Here is a 14860-nt window from a genome sequence, read left to right as displayed (position 1 = left end):
CATTTGCTTTAGAAGCCAACCATACTTGGACTTTGCAGATTTTACCTCCAGGTAAACGAGTTATAGACTCAAAATGGGTCTATTATGTGAAATATAAACCCGATAGAAGTATTGAGCGCTACAAGGCACGCTTGGTAGCAAAAGGATACACTCAAATTGAGGGGTTGATTTTCATGAAACATTTGCATCTGTTGCAAAACTTGTTATGGTACGTTGTCTGTTAGCGGCTGCTCCGATTCAGAATTGGGAACTTCATCAATTAGATGTCAATAATGCTTTTCTACATGGAGACTTGAAAAAAGAAGTCCACATGAAGATTCCGCAAGGTTTTGCAAAACAGGAGGAGCAGAGAGTTTGTCGATTACAAAAATTTCTATATGGCCTTCGTCAAGCATCTCGAAATTGGTATCATAAGTTTACTTCTTTACTTTCTCTTGGTTTTCAGTAATCACATGCAGACTATTCTTTGTTTACATTGTCTCATCCTGGAGGATCTTTTATGACGGTTCTCATATATATGGATGATCTCATCATTACAGGAAATGATTCTGATCGCATATCCAAGCTGAAAGATCATTTAAATGCAAAATTTCATATCAAGGAACTTGAAAAGCTCAAATATTTTCTTAGTATTGAAGTGGCAAGGTCACCCGCGGACATTTTATTAACCCAACGCAAGTACGTACTTGATATTTTAGTAGAAAATGGACTCACAGGTTGCAAGCCAGCTAGCTTCCCCATGGAGCAACAACATAAGCTTTCTCTTGATTCTGGCAACATAAGCCAGCTAGGACAATTGCCTTACCTTACTATCATTCGTCCATATATTAGCTATTCATGCATGCACCAAGACAATCACATCTAGAAGCTTCTTATAGAGTTTTACGTTATCTCAAAGGAAATCCAGGTCAAGGGATTCTACTTCCTTTGGATAATTCTCTATCTGTAAGAGCCTACTGCGATGCTGATTGGGCATGGTGTTTAATGACACGACGATCAACTACAAGATACATTGTGTTTCTTGGCAAATCACCCATTTCTTGGAGATCTAAGAAACAATCAGTGGTTTCTCGTTCCTCTGCTGAAGCGAAATATAGAGCCATGGCCACTACTATCAGTGAGATTGTTTGGTTACCTCGGCTTCTACAAGATCTTCAAGTAACACATGCAAACCCAGTTTCTCTTTTTTTGTGATAACCAAGCTGCTATCCATATCGCCGCCAATCCTTTTTTCATGAACATACGAAGCACATTGAGATAGATTGTCATTTCATTCGGCAATACGTACAGTCAAAGACGATCATGACTCGTCTTATATCTTCACAGAACCAATTGGCTGATATACTCAGAAAGCTGTTGGTCATGACCAGTTTCATAAATTGTTAACCAAGTTGGGAATTTTCACAATTCATGCTTCAACTTGAGGGGGAGTATTGGAGGATCTTATGTGATCACTTGTATATATTACAAAATCACAAGGATATGTTTCCTTAGTTATAGCAATCAGATCATAGAGCTATCTTTCCGTAGTTGAAGTAGTCAGATCGTTTTAATAAATTGTACATATATGTTTTCTTACTTATAGAGGTACAACTTGTATATATATTAGAGAGGTATTATCAATGAAAGAAACACACTTGGGAAATCTTATTTTACAATTTTGATTAGAAAATGAAAATTTCCAAGACAACTTGGAGTTCAAGATATCCTATATTTAAGTATGTAAATAAAGTACCTTGTTTATGTTATTGACCTACATTTGTTATCAAGAAAGCTAAGATTTCTTTTGAGTTGGTATGCGAATGTCATAAAAGGGACTCCATGTTAGATCCATAACACGAAATGACTAAACATTTGTTCAATTTGGAATGTGAATCCATTCTCATGAACGCCATAGTGGGCGTTTGGACATAAGAATTGTAAAATTTCGAAAACAGTAAAAAATCTTTTTAAGTGAAATGATATTTAAAAATTAGAGTTGTGTTTGGACATGAATATAATTTGGAGCTGTTTTTGAATTTTTGTAGGTGATTTAAAGTGAAAATTTTGAAAAATAGCTTTTTCGAGTTTTTCAAATTTCTGAAATTCAACTTCAAGTGAAATTTGAAAACTTTTTTAGCGGTAGCTAAACTCCAGCTCTTTTGTTAGCATCAAGATCCGGTATATACATACATAAAAACGCATAATCAAATCAGAAGCCAAAAATATTATGTACGATTTTAACAAATTGCATCAGGATTATGCCTGTCGACGTATTTGTTGATCTTCCTATAATCTGCGAGTCCATTCCTCCAACCCAGAGCCAATCATAGTTGCTGCAAAGAAAACCAAGAAGACTCATGAGTTGCCTTGTGACCAGTGAGATAGCAGCTGATGTTAGATTGTTTTTCTAATAGACACTGCTCAATTTAAATGGAATATTGCCATTTCTTCTTATTGAGAAAAATATCTAGTGTAGATGAGTTTTCCTACATTGTTGGTGTCTTGGTGATGTTAAAGAAAGTTTTGATGGTATTTGAAATCTTAGTCACATTATTTTTTTTTTCTGGAGTTTTGAATCTCCTGTAATTGACTATCTTAAAAAGAACATCAGGTAGGCACACAAGATATGACACACATTTCACATGTAGCGTAATTTTGAAATAGAGCATCAATCTTAACTTTGCCATGTATATGCTATGCTTGGAGTTAAATCATTCAATCTACAACTATAAATTTTTACTGAACATTGTAAGGAGATAATTTTTTTTTTTTTTTTTGGTTTCCAACCTGATAGGTGGAACCATTTTTAGGGTCCGATTAATCTGGATTCGCGAATGGAAGTCCCATTTTGGGTTTAAAATGCTCCTTGCCAAAGAAGACTTTTTTAGGACTTGAATCCGAAATTGTTGATTAAGAATAAAGAATACTTACTATTTCACCATAATCTTTGATGATATAAACTAATACTTTGACGAAATAGATCTAACAAGATGAGATAGAAGGAACGCAAAAATATTCATTTTCGTCTTCGAAGACAGAGGCGGATCCAGGATTTAGGAACAAAATAAGGACTAAGAAGAACGTAAATCAACGCGTCGAAGTTTAGAAACGAAAAAAAATCAAAATAAAAAAAGCAATACCAACGTCAATTCAGGAAATTAGGAAAAAGAAGTAAACTCGTTCAACGGTCGACTCATCCATTGGGGCCCACCATTACGTGTTTCATTAATCTGACGGCCGGTTATTGAAATAAACGACGCTACAATTGATTCTGACCGTAGATGATCTTTACTCGGTAAGGGAGTACTAGCATATACAAATACCGTATCCAAGGAATTTCCAGCAAAATATCTCCGTTTCCAAACCCTAACTTCAACGAAGGTGATCGATCGAAGGTGAAAAAACCACCAAATTGCATCAATAATTCACAAATTCGAAAGAGTTTATTGCCAGATCTAAGAGCCATGGGAAACACAGAGAAATTGATGAACCAGATCATGGAGCTCAAGTTCACATCAAAAAGCCTTCAACGCCAAGCTCGTAAATGCGAGAAAGACGAAAAATCCGAGAAGCTTAAGGTGAAAAAAGCAATCGAAAAAGGAAACATGGACGGCGCTAGAATTTACGCCGAGAACGCAATCCGCAAGCGCAGCGAACAGATGAATTATCTCCGTTTATCTTCACGGCTCGACGCCGTTGTGGCTCGACTCGATACACAGGCGAAAATGACCACAATTAGTAAGTCAATGGGAAATATTGTAAAATCACTTGAGTCTTCTCTTGCTACAGGTAATCTCCAGAAGATGTCCGAGACGATGGACAAGTTCGAGCAACAGTTCGTTAATATGGAAGTTCAAGCTGAGTTTATGGAGAGTTCTATGGCTGGAAGTACGTCGCTGTCGACTCCAGAGGACCAGGTTAACAGCCTTATGCACCAAGTGGCTGATGACTATGGCCTTGAGGTCTCTGTTGGGCTTCCGCAAGCAGCTGGTCATGCGATTCCTACAAAGGACACCGAGAAAGTGGACGAGGACGATCTTACCAGGCGCCTTGCTGAGCTGAAGGCACGTGGGTAATTGAGAAATTATTGAGTTTTATGTTAATAATGAGGCTGCCCAATTGGTATATTGTGAAATAGTATGTGCAGTTCTCTCTATTTCCTACAGAAGAACGAGTTTAATGTGCATTTAACTCTCTTGTGATTGGTGGAGTTATTTTGCCCTCCTTAATGGTTTACAGAATTTGCGTGTCTATAATTTAAAGTGCTTGTTGGTAAAGGGTAATTTATTCATTGTCTGGTAGTGTTGTAGCTAAACTTGTAGATATAGCTGCCCAGAACTCGTAGTCAGTGGCGGAGCTAGAGGTATGGAAGGGGGTTCAAATGAATATCCTGTTTAGGATTCCTAGTTCCACCACTCCTCGTAGTATTGGAAAATGACACCGTTTTACATGTAAAGGCGAAGCTATCCAGTTGGTTTACTTGATCTCTGTGAAACAGAGGAATTAAATTGGAATGAATTCATGCTCAGTTAAAAGAAACTAAATATGGTGATGTTTCTTTTTGGAGGGGGAGGGCATTGGAGAGTAAGAATGGCTGTGTTCTATACAAGCTTGATCTTTGTCGTGTCAAGCTAATTTACAAACAACTTTCATTGGTTTTAACATCCTTCTAGCACTCCTTCCACCTGGACAGTTTGTGGGGGGTTTGGATACCAAAATGTCCTGTTCGTGGACTTCAACTTTGTGCTATTCATGTTTCTATGATGATAAAGGAATAGACAAATGATGGATAATATGGAACTGAATGTTATAACTGAATACTGAAGTTAAATGGATTACAACAACAATAACATACATACCCAGTGAAATCCCATAAGTGGGGAAATTTTAAATGGATTGACTCCTCTCTTTTTTTCCCTGCTAGAGGAATTATTGTTGTGGGTAAGAATCTGCAGTCTTAACAACTGCACCTTCAACATCTACTGGATTTCAAAGAGAAAGATAATTCTATTTCATCTGTATCTACAAGTTAGGACTTTATATCCGCCTATGATAGTGAGCCTCGAACATTACTCTATTATATTAGAATATTTTCCAACATTCAGATACTAATGCGGGACTAATTTGCAAAAAACCTTCCTCTGATATTGAGTCTTCGAGAGCCAGACTGGAAATGATAATCCCTATGGAAAGATAGTTGGTTGTCATCCTAGACACCGTCTTATTGGCCTATGGAAATAATCTAAACCAAGCGGATCAAATGGATTGACGCCATTTTTTCCGGCTAGAGGAACCATTATTGTTGTAAGAATCTGCAGTCTTAGTAGCCATCTACCTTTTTGTTGCATAAGTTTAGTTTGCATAGCTGTGAAAGCATTTGTGAGTATGCATGACTCAGATGTCATAGTTTTGCAGCTTGACATATTGACAAAATTTTAAAATTTTGCATCGGTGAGTTGCAGATTTGCGTGTGGTGTGTGTTTTTGTTTTTTTTTTTGCGAGGGGGGGGGGAGGAGGGGGTGGTGCTTATGGATATTGTCTTCACAAGTTTGTACGCCGCTGAAATTCCTGGTTAACTACAGCCACACACCAATTTGATATGCTCTTGTAGTTCTAGGCTTCTAGTGGTCATACTGTATTATATTATTCTCACTGTAACAAATTAGATATACCTTTGCAGTTTTGTTATTTTCCGCCTTATCAGTTAAGGCACTTAACAAAGAGAAGTGGATGTTCTATTGCATAAATGCATCTTTTTAATAGGAAGTGTGAAGTGGGAAAAATTAGGGCTAATAACTTCATTTCCTAGTTGCGTATGTTTTACAGATGACCTTGCTTGGTCGTTCTTTAGCTTGATTGATCTTTTGCAGATCAATTTTTGTTAATTTTACTAGTTAGAATGTGTGTGTGTGTGAGGGAAGAGGAGGAAGAGCATTTGTAGTTTGTTTCAATGTGTAACTAGGTCCATGGTATCATCCAGGCAGATAGCTTTTAAGTGATAATAGTTGCTGGTGGAGATGCTTTCCTTTCAGGCTCCTGGTTTATGCTAAACTTCTGTAATAAAATTATGTTTCAGTGTTAAGATAGAAAAGTGTTTTCATGTAATTCTGCATAGACTGCAGCAGGTACGAAGCAAAGAAGTCAAACGGTGGTACTTTTGATGCAGTTAGACATAACATTGTAGAGTGAGAAAGGCTTGGAGATGGTTAGAAGTTCTACTTGTCAGTGTGCATTTTATGTGCACGTTGCAAGAGAAATGATTTCGTGTATATTTTTATGGCAATCTGTTGTAGCTAATTACTGTAGTATTTGCACATTTGTTTGTATCCACTTCGAATAGTTCTCTGACAAAAATAGGGGCTGTTGATGTGAACTCAATCCATGGTGTATGCCACTCTTGAAATCTTTATAATTAGGAGATTATAGAGCCATATGGACTACTGATTCAGGGGGGTTAGGGAAGACCGCTAGAGCCATATGTACTGGGTGGAGTCTAGTGTTCCATGGGTAGGGTTTGTCCTTGCACCACTAATTTGGACTGATTTCATGTTGAGCAACCAAAACAAAAAGGTTTATTGTGCCTAGCTAACTTTTGCATAGTTTAATATGCTTGAGGTTGTCGAGCAAAGCTAATTTTTAAATATGTTTAATTTTTCATAGAGTTTTTTGTTTTTGTTTCCATGTGGACGTTTAGAATTTCCTGTTCAATGACATGAAGCATCTATCATGCATGAGGCTATGATGCTAAAGGAATAGATGAAGCATAAGCATTATGGATATTGAATGTTATAAAATGATTTTCTCCTGTCATGGATCCAACTATTATGTTCATGGGTTGGTGGTCCGTGCTGAATTCAGAAGTTTAGATGGACTGATTTCATCTTGGAAACAGTCAGCAACAGTTTCCCTTAGTTTATCATAGCTTTAGAAACATTTGTATGTAGTGCATGACTCGGACGTAATAGTTTTTGCCATATGATATTGATGGCAACTTTATAGTGTTAAACCTGGAATGAGGGGAGATGGGCCTTATGGAGGTTTTCTTTGCTAGTCTATTAGTGTCAAAAGATCCAGGTAAGTTACACAACAATCTGATATCTCTTCATTGTTCTAGACTTCTAGTGAGTTGACTGTTCTACTTAATTGGGTTTGAATTGTATAAGAGGAAGCGGGTAACATACTGCATACATAAATTTTTATTTGGGAAGCTAGAGTGGGAGAAACTTCTGACTAACTCGATAATAAATTCATTTCCTATTGACTTACATTCTACAGCGGTTACTGTTTTTCGTCAGTCTTAATTGGAGGATTGCATAAATGTTCTTTTACAGTTCATCTAGTTAATTTACTAGTAGAGTTTGCACATGTAAGGCAGAGAAGAGCATTACCGTAGTCTGGATATCATGTAAAAGAGTAGCTGATAACTGATAATAATAACTGGTGGAAGGCTGTCTTTGCGGAGAGATCCTATGCTTTCCACTGTTCATGTTTTTCCCCTGCTCACTTAACTTCAGTAAGAAATCTTTATGTTTGAGAAAGAATGTTAGTATCATGCTATTCTGCTTAATGACTGGATAAAGAAACGGAGCGAAACACTGCAAACATTTGGTATAGTCAGGATTGGCTGTGACAGTGTAGACACAGAAAGGCTATATTTAGTTTTGAATATTTTATCGATTAGTAGGGTTTGTTAATCTTGCATTCCAATTTACGTTGTAAGTTATTTATTAGATCTCATACTAGGAAACTAAAACCATAGTACTGTGTGAAGTGGAGGCTTACGTTGCTTTGTTTATCCTCGAGTAAATTCGTGTTGCAGAACTAGAAAAAAAGTGAGGGGGACTTTTGTCTCATGGGCGAGATGTGGAAATCACGCCCGCTCTCTTCTACAGATTAAAATCCAACACACTACACCCAAGACTAGGAGTAGCAAAGGGGCGGGGGCGGGGTGGATATGGTTCGGTTAGCAAAGGGGCGGGGGCGGGGTGGATATGGTTCGGTCCTAAAACAGGTTATAAAAACAGATAAATTATCCGACCCGTCCCATATTTAATATGGATAAAAAAACAGGTTACTGTCAGATAATATGAGTAACCATATTATCCATGACTTCTTGAATATGATTATTCATTAGTTATAAATGTAAAAGTTAAATTCATTAGTTATCCATTGGATAATATGTTTCTTATTTATATTTTATTCATTTTTAAAAAGTTCATTATCTAACCCATTTTTTAGTGGATAATATGGGTGGTTAACTGTTTTCTTTTAACTATTTTGCCAATCACTGCCTAGGAGAAAGTCCGATCACCAAGAAACCTTTTGACTCGAAAGTCTCAACCCAAATGTCATCGAAAGCTCATAAGTACAGCTAAATAGAGCATCTGCTGCTTAGTACGATTCAAAGAAAGAAATTTAACAGGAATTCTAATGTTTTATTCCCTATTAAAGGAAAATTCACTTTCATCTAGGGCGTCGGGAAAGGAAAGCTGCTTGATTGTATGAATCCTCCTTGCTAGCAACAAGCCACAATGTACAAAACAGATGACAGTAAAACAATACTCTTGGCAACTTTGAGCCATGTTTTAACGTGTTCAATAGAAGTAGCCAATAACTTGTCCACCCACATTTTGCCGCTGAGCTTCTTCGTGATCCAAAACTCCATTTGGTGTTGTAATTACAACATATCCCCACTGCATGAAGGGAAGAAATCAATTCCCTCAATAGGAAATAAAAATCATTAATAAGTTCTTGGTCATGAGCTAGAGAAGCTGGTGAAAAAAAAAAAAAAAATGGATTGTAGAGCAAATGAATCCTGATCATTTCTCTGAAGGTTAAATATACAAAAAGAAAAAAGAAAGAAAAACTTAAGCATTTAAGGTTTTAATAATTAGGATAAAGCAAAACCACACTAAAAGGCATATAGGATAACAGATTAACGGGGATTAAAAAGGTTTACATGTGTCTAGTGAACTTCAAAGATCAATGATGGATGTAAGCAAGGCAGTAATGGATGATTTATCAAATCGTGTTCTTTCCTTATCTTCAAATAAAATAATGTTGACGGACAAGAAAAATGGAAAGAAGACAAAGAAGAACTAAAAACGTAGCCTATGCTAAGAAAAGAACTGTAAACATAATCTATGCACATGCAACTCAAATTTGGCTCCCGCACTCGCAACACAACATGCAGCTTAAAGATATGTTTTCACAATGCAAATTTGAACACTTCGAAATGTTCTCAAAGATGTTTGATAGAAAACTATTGTGGATATTATAATATTGGACAATGGTGTAGCAAACCCAGATGGCACGTCTAAGTGAGAGCTTTTTCTGGTCAAAGATACTTCCTCTGCTTCACTGTCCCAAGATAGTAAGATGGCTCAAAATGGTTCTTTTTGGACAGAAAATGATAGGGGAAATGTCAGTTTCTGAAGACAGAAAAATTGGTTGAAAATGGTTATATTTGGATGGAAAAGATAATAAAGAGATTAGCCTGAAGGGAAACAAATGACAACAAAAAGGCAGCCCGGTGCACTAAGCTCCCGCTATAAGGGTCTATCATACGCATCCTTACCCTACATTTCTGCAAGAGGCTGTTTTCATAGCTCGAACCCGTGACCTCCTGGTCACATGGCAGCAACTTTACCAGTTACGCCGAGGCTCCCCTTCCTGAAGGGAGAGAAATGACAACAATTGTGGATATTCTTTTCACACAGCAGAAACTCAAGAAAGAGCAGCAGCTGAGAAGTAACTAGGAGTGTGGTAAATGGATAGATATACAGTAGTAGCTGGTTTGGAGAGTGCAGATGATGGTATGTTCAGAAACTGGGAAAGAACGAGTGGGAGTAAATGCCTGGAAGATGTAGTAGTTTGATCTGTTGGTTGGACAAATTGGTTCTAAAGCAAGTGCAGCAGAGACATACATTGGCCCAGTCCTGCCTCGATATACCATATGCAAAAGAACTGCATGATAAAACAGGTTTTGCAATACCACCTTAGTTCGACTGCAACTATTTGTAGCACGTGATTGATAGATATATGAAGGTAAGTGGGTCGACTCTTCTCCAGATCTCAGAAGTTCACGTTTATTGAAAACTTTTCAGTCACGAGAAATTATATATGTGCATTTCATGAATACATGAAACTGCATACTTATTAGTTTCCTTCGGGTAATGAGAGTTCCTTAAACAACTATGACAACTATTCCCCGCCCCTTCCCCAGGGCAGCTTTCTATAGGAATATGGAAACAACTCATCCACAAGAAATTATGAATATGTATTATATCTACCTGTAACTGCAAAGTTCTAGCATCTTTCACGTAATGAGAATTTACCATATAAATTAGACATTTAATCCCCCGCCCCTCCTACCAGGGCAGCTTTAATAGAAATATGGAAGCATTAGATTTCCACTTACAATTAGGGAGCAAGAACCAAGAGCAGTTTGATTGAAGAGCTAAATGGTGTAAGCACCTACAGAGCGTAGATTTACATTTGTACTTAGTACATATTAAAATAAAGGCGAAATACATAAACAACCCCTTTAAGTTGTCCTCAACGATTAGTCAGACACCTCAACTGACCACTTTACCAATTTAACACTTCAAGTGGCTATTAAGTATGACCTCGTGAACCCTTCATGTTGACATGGCAAAGTTTGTGCCTTATATTCAGTTCTAAGTGCGTGAATCCCTCAAAATTAAGTTTTTTTCCTTTTTTTTAAATTTAACTTTTTATGTGGATCACCATAATTTTTATGTGGGTCCCACTATATTTTTTATTTTCCACACATTAATTTCACTTTCTTCCCAAAATATTTCATCTTCACCACCAAATTTACCTGCCCTAAATATGGCAACAGTAGCACCTCCACCTTCTACCATTAATTCACCTCCTCTTCTTCAATCTTAAAGTAATACTCCCTCCGTCTTATATGAGATAAGGTAGTTTGACTCGGCACGGAGTTTAAGAAAAAAGAAGAAGACTTTTGAAACTTGTGGTCTTAAAAGCTTAGGTGGTAAAAAGTTTGTGGGGTCATGACATTTGTGTGGCTATAAAAGCTTCTCATTAACGGTAAATGGGTAAAATGAAGAGTTTAAAGTTGAATTATTTCCATATTTAGAAATGTGTCATTTGTTTTGGAACAGACGAAAAAGGAAAGTACCTCATCTAATATGAAACGAAGGAAGTAATAATTAATAATAGCCACTACTGACTACACTGTAACAATTTCACTTACCACCCACAAAAATTCAATCCCATTTTTGATAATTTCCACTCATCGCTACAGCTGCTGGGTCTTCGACTTCGTAGGTTTTGTTCGCCGGAGAAAAATGGATGCCAGGATGACTGTTTTTAGTGGTCTCTTTCAAGGTATTAAGGTGGAGTTTCAGTTAGTTAAAAATGAAAGAAATTGAGAGATGGGTGCTCTAAAAGCTATGGCCTTTTTTCCGGTGAGACAGATGTATTTTGTAGTGTTGCCTTTTGTTTTGGGTCTTACTCCATTTTTTCAGAGAAGAAGACCTCCAAGGTTTCCTTAAATGGCAACGTACAACACATGATGTCCAGATCTGATTATCCTGTAAAACGCATGAGATGAACGAAAAATACTTCATTGAAACTCAAGCTCCTCTAAAAGACTAAAACCATTTGGCCTCTAGATTACTGATCACAATCCCATCCTTTTTGGTGATATAATGTGTATCTCATCCAAATTTTGCTGAAAGTTGCTAGGAAATTAACGTGAGAGGTTTTTTTTTTTTTTTTTTTGGGGGGGGGGGGGGGAAGGGGAGGGGGCGCTGTAACAGTAAAAAAATGTTTTTGGTTTCTTTAAATTTATTTGAGTTTGGTTAATTATATTTGTGCAATTTTTAATTATAATTTACATGTGTCATTCTTTAATTGGTTCATTTGACATGTCATTAGCGAGTGTACTTCACGTATATGGCTTGCCGGACTCGGATGTTTACAAGGTACACCTAATAGCCACTTGAAGTGTAAAAATGGTAAAGTTGTCAGTTAAGGTGTTTGGTTGATCGTTAAGGACAACTTAAAGGGGCCGTTTATGTATTTCGCCTAAAATAAAACATCAAAGTGTACAACCTTCTTTAATTGCACCTTAAACTATGATCAAGATGAGAAATTATAGTATATGACCAGCCATCCTTGTTCATAGTGGTTGAGGAGTTCTCTCCAAACTACTAGGTTAAGGGTTCAAGGTTGGTAGTGTATGATATAGATCTACATATTACATGAATACCATACCTAAAATGTTTATAAAGAGCATAATAAGATTCACTGCAAGCTGTCACTACAATACTTGCTAGTTAGGGAAGCTACTCTCGCAACTCAAGATGAGTATACTCTTGTCCAGGCAAGACAGCCATCATGGAAGTATACTTCAGAAGAAGTGTTCAAGGTTTCGGAACTTGATGAGGCAGAAATATTTTATCACAACTTTACAACTTTACGCAATATTGAAAGCAGATAAGATGATATGGAAAGGATCCCCTTCGAGCCTTTTGGTGAAGTTCCCTAGAAATTTTATGTTCAGTGGAGGCCATTCAAGACTTATCCGATCACCCATATGGAAAATTAAAGCTCCTAAAAGCGTTGCATTTTTTTTGTAGGTGAGATTGAGTAATCTTAACAGCTGAAAAGTTGAGGATGAGATGTATAATTGTTAGTTTTGTGCAAATGATGAGGATGTGGATCATCTTTTACAACATTGTGGCTTCAATTGGGATTGTTGGCTATGCTCTTCTTCACTTTCAATGTATAATACGAACTATCTTAAAACACCTCTAGCAATAGCAAGAAGCATTCTCAAGTAGCAAAAAGCTTACCACTGTGACCCATTTGTACATTTAGTTTTCAAAAATGTGATAACACAAACACCCAATAGGATAAATTTGAAATGGGAGAAAGTTTAGAGCAAAATGATTTTACTGATAAAGTGATTTAAGGAGAAAGAAATGTAAGCAATAAAACATAAACAAAATGTAGGAAATGCTCAGAAATGGAGAGAATGGCCCAAGACCTAACATATTCAAGCAGAGAAGGAGAACAGATTAGCATTTGGCGAACAAAGCAATCAACAGAGAAATGATATAAAATAGGAATTACATTATACAAAGCAAAGCCTTCAATAGTGCAACTCAAAACTCAACGAACAGCGAATCAGCTCATGTTTGATGGCTTTCTTATAACTGATGAGAGCTCAATAGCATGAACAAAAAAGAGCCTTAATAAAGGGGAAACCACAAACCTGACGAGTTGGTAGGGCGCGTGTTTTATATTGCTCAATGCTTGCAGCCTTGATATCCTGTCTATAGGTGAGAGCTCGACAATCATTGACCCTTCCAAGCAGTTGAACAGTTATCTTACCAACTCTATGAGGATCATGTACTTGAAAGTCCTTAATATAACCTGAAAAAAGTAGCTATAAATTAAATATAAGCAGCCCCGTGAATTCTAACATCCTAAAGTCATTTGATTTCTCTCAAATTGGAGGAAGCATCACAAAAGGGAATTTACTACCAAAACTTATTGAATGTTTTAGAGCTCAAAACTACAAGTGTGAAAGAGAATCGCTAATTAAATACCTCGATATTTCATGATTTGGAGGAAATTAGAAATAACATTGGAGACGGGTTTGAGCTCAGCAGAAGCAAAGCCTCTCTTTTCTGCATTCACGATTGTCCTCAATGCGTCATTCAATATTCTCCTCCCCATTTTCACTTTACTGTTTCTTCTCCGCCAACTGTAAATGTTCCACTTCCAATCTCGCCCTTCAACCTAAAACCCTTGCCCACAACCTGCTTCGGCCATTTTCATCGGTATGACCCGAGAGATACTATGTATTTTGATTGGGCCGTGATGCAGAATGGGCTAAGAAAAGAACCCACTGGACAGCTGATTCTCCAAATTTTATTTGGTAGCCGAGAAAAAGTGTAAAAATTGCACGCATGGCGCCCTATTTGGTCGCGTCATTTAACCTATGCCCATTTTTTAAAAATTTTTAATTTGTACCCAATTTTTAAATAACTTCAGCCCCTTTCTCTTCCTCTTCTCCTCCTTCGTTTTCTTCTCCTTCTTCTTTCTTCTGCTGATGTTGGTGCTGCTATGGAACTTTAGTTCATGGGATGTTTGCAAGAGAGTTGTCTGAAGAGAGAAAAGGGAGAAAAGCATTGGAACGAGTCTGCGAAGAACTTGCCAATCATATATCGTTGGATAGAGCAGAGATCAATCGATTGAGGAAAGAAACGGAATAATAGAGGAAAATGATTTGAATGGCTGAGGTTACGAGTCCATATGAAGCTTAATGATACTAAATTTTTATTGGAAGAGAAGTTATTAGAACTGGAAGAAACTAAGAAAATGTTGCCATCTAATGCCCGAAGCCAAAATTCAAGAAAATTTCAACCATAACATCTCATCAGCTGCACGTGATCAAGGAACAGAGAAAAGGTGTGAAATAGCTGAAGTTCGCTAGTTACAAAACAAAAGCTTCGGCTGCTTGCCAGTTACAAAACAAAAACTGCCAGTTACAAATAAAAACTTTAGCTCTAGAGCTGAAGTTCGTCAGTTACAAAACAAAAACTTCATCTCTAGAGCTGAAGTTCGCCAGTTACAAAACAAAAACTTCAGCTCTATAGCTGAACTTCATGCCCGGCTACTAGAATGCTGAAGTTTTGCGTGATTGCCTTTGCTACTTCAGCCCCGTATGCTAAAGTTATGCGAAAAAGCAGGTACGGTTGCAATTTTTTTTGCAAAGCAGACACAAGTTAAAACGTGACACAAAAAGCGGGTATAGATGCAAATGTCCCGAAAAAGTGTAAAAAATTTGTATACTTTTTGTATATAACCTATAGAA

The 14860-nt window shown here is 37.1% G+C and overlaps 2 protein-coding genes across 2 annotated transcripts; one reads left to right on the top strand and one right to left on the bottom strand.

Moving 5' to 3' along the window:
* The first annotated feature begins 3315 nt into the window (after nucleotides 1-3315).
* LOC107800691 (ESCRT-related protein CHMP1B-like) lies at nucleotides 3316-4223 on the top strand. Its single transcript, XM_016623915.2, has one exon. It carries the CDS (start codon nucleotides 3447-3449, stop codon nucleotides 4056-4058), a length of 612 nt encoding a protein of 203 aa, XP_016479401.1. The 5' UTR covers nucleotides 3316-3446; the 3' UTR covers nucleotides 4059-4223.
* A 4069-nt stretch (nucleotides 4224-8292) lies between these two features.
* Nucleotides 8293-14430, bottom strand: LOC107800692 (small ribosomal subunit protein uS8mz). The gene is made up of 3 exons (XM_016623916.2): nucleotides 13590-14430; nucleotides 13253-13413; nucleotides 8293-8675 (listed from the first exon to the last, which is right to left on the bottom strand). The coding sequence occupies exons 1-3, from the start codon at nucleotides 13717-13719 to the stop codon at nucleotides 8577-8579; spliced, it is 390 nt and encodes a 129-aa protein (XP_016479402.1). The 5' UTR covers nucleotides 13720-14430; the 3' UTR covers nucleotides 8293-8576.
* Between the last annotated feature and the right edge of the window lie 430 nt (nucleotides 14431-14860).

The sequence above is a fragment of the Nicotiana tabacum genome, chromosome 6 (genome assembly GCF_000715075.1).
Source record: "Nicotiana tabacum cultivar K326 chromosome 6, ASM71507v2, whole genome shotgun sequence".
Classification (NCBI taxonomy): domain Eukaryota; kingdom Viridiplantae; phylum Streptophyta; class Magnoliopsida; order Solanales; family Solanaceae; genus Nicotiana; species Nicotiana tabacum.
The sequence above is the reverse complement of the archived record's forward strand: the minus strand, read 5'-3'. Positions and strand labels throughout refer to the sequence as shown.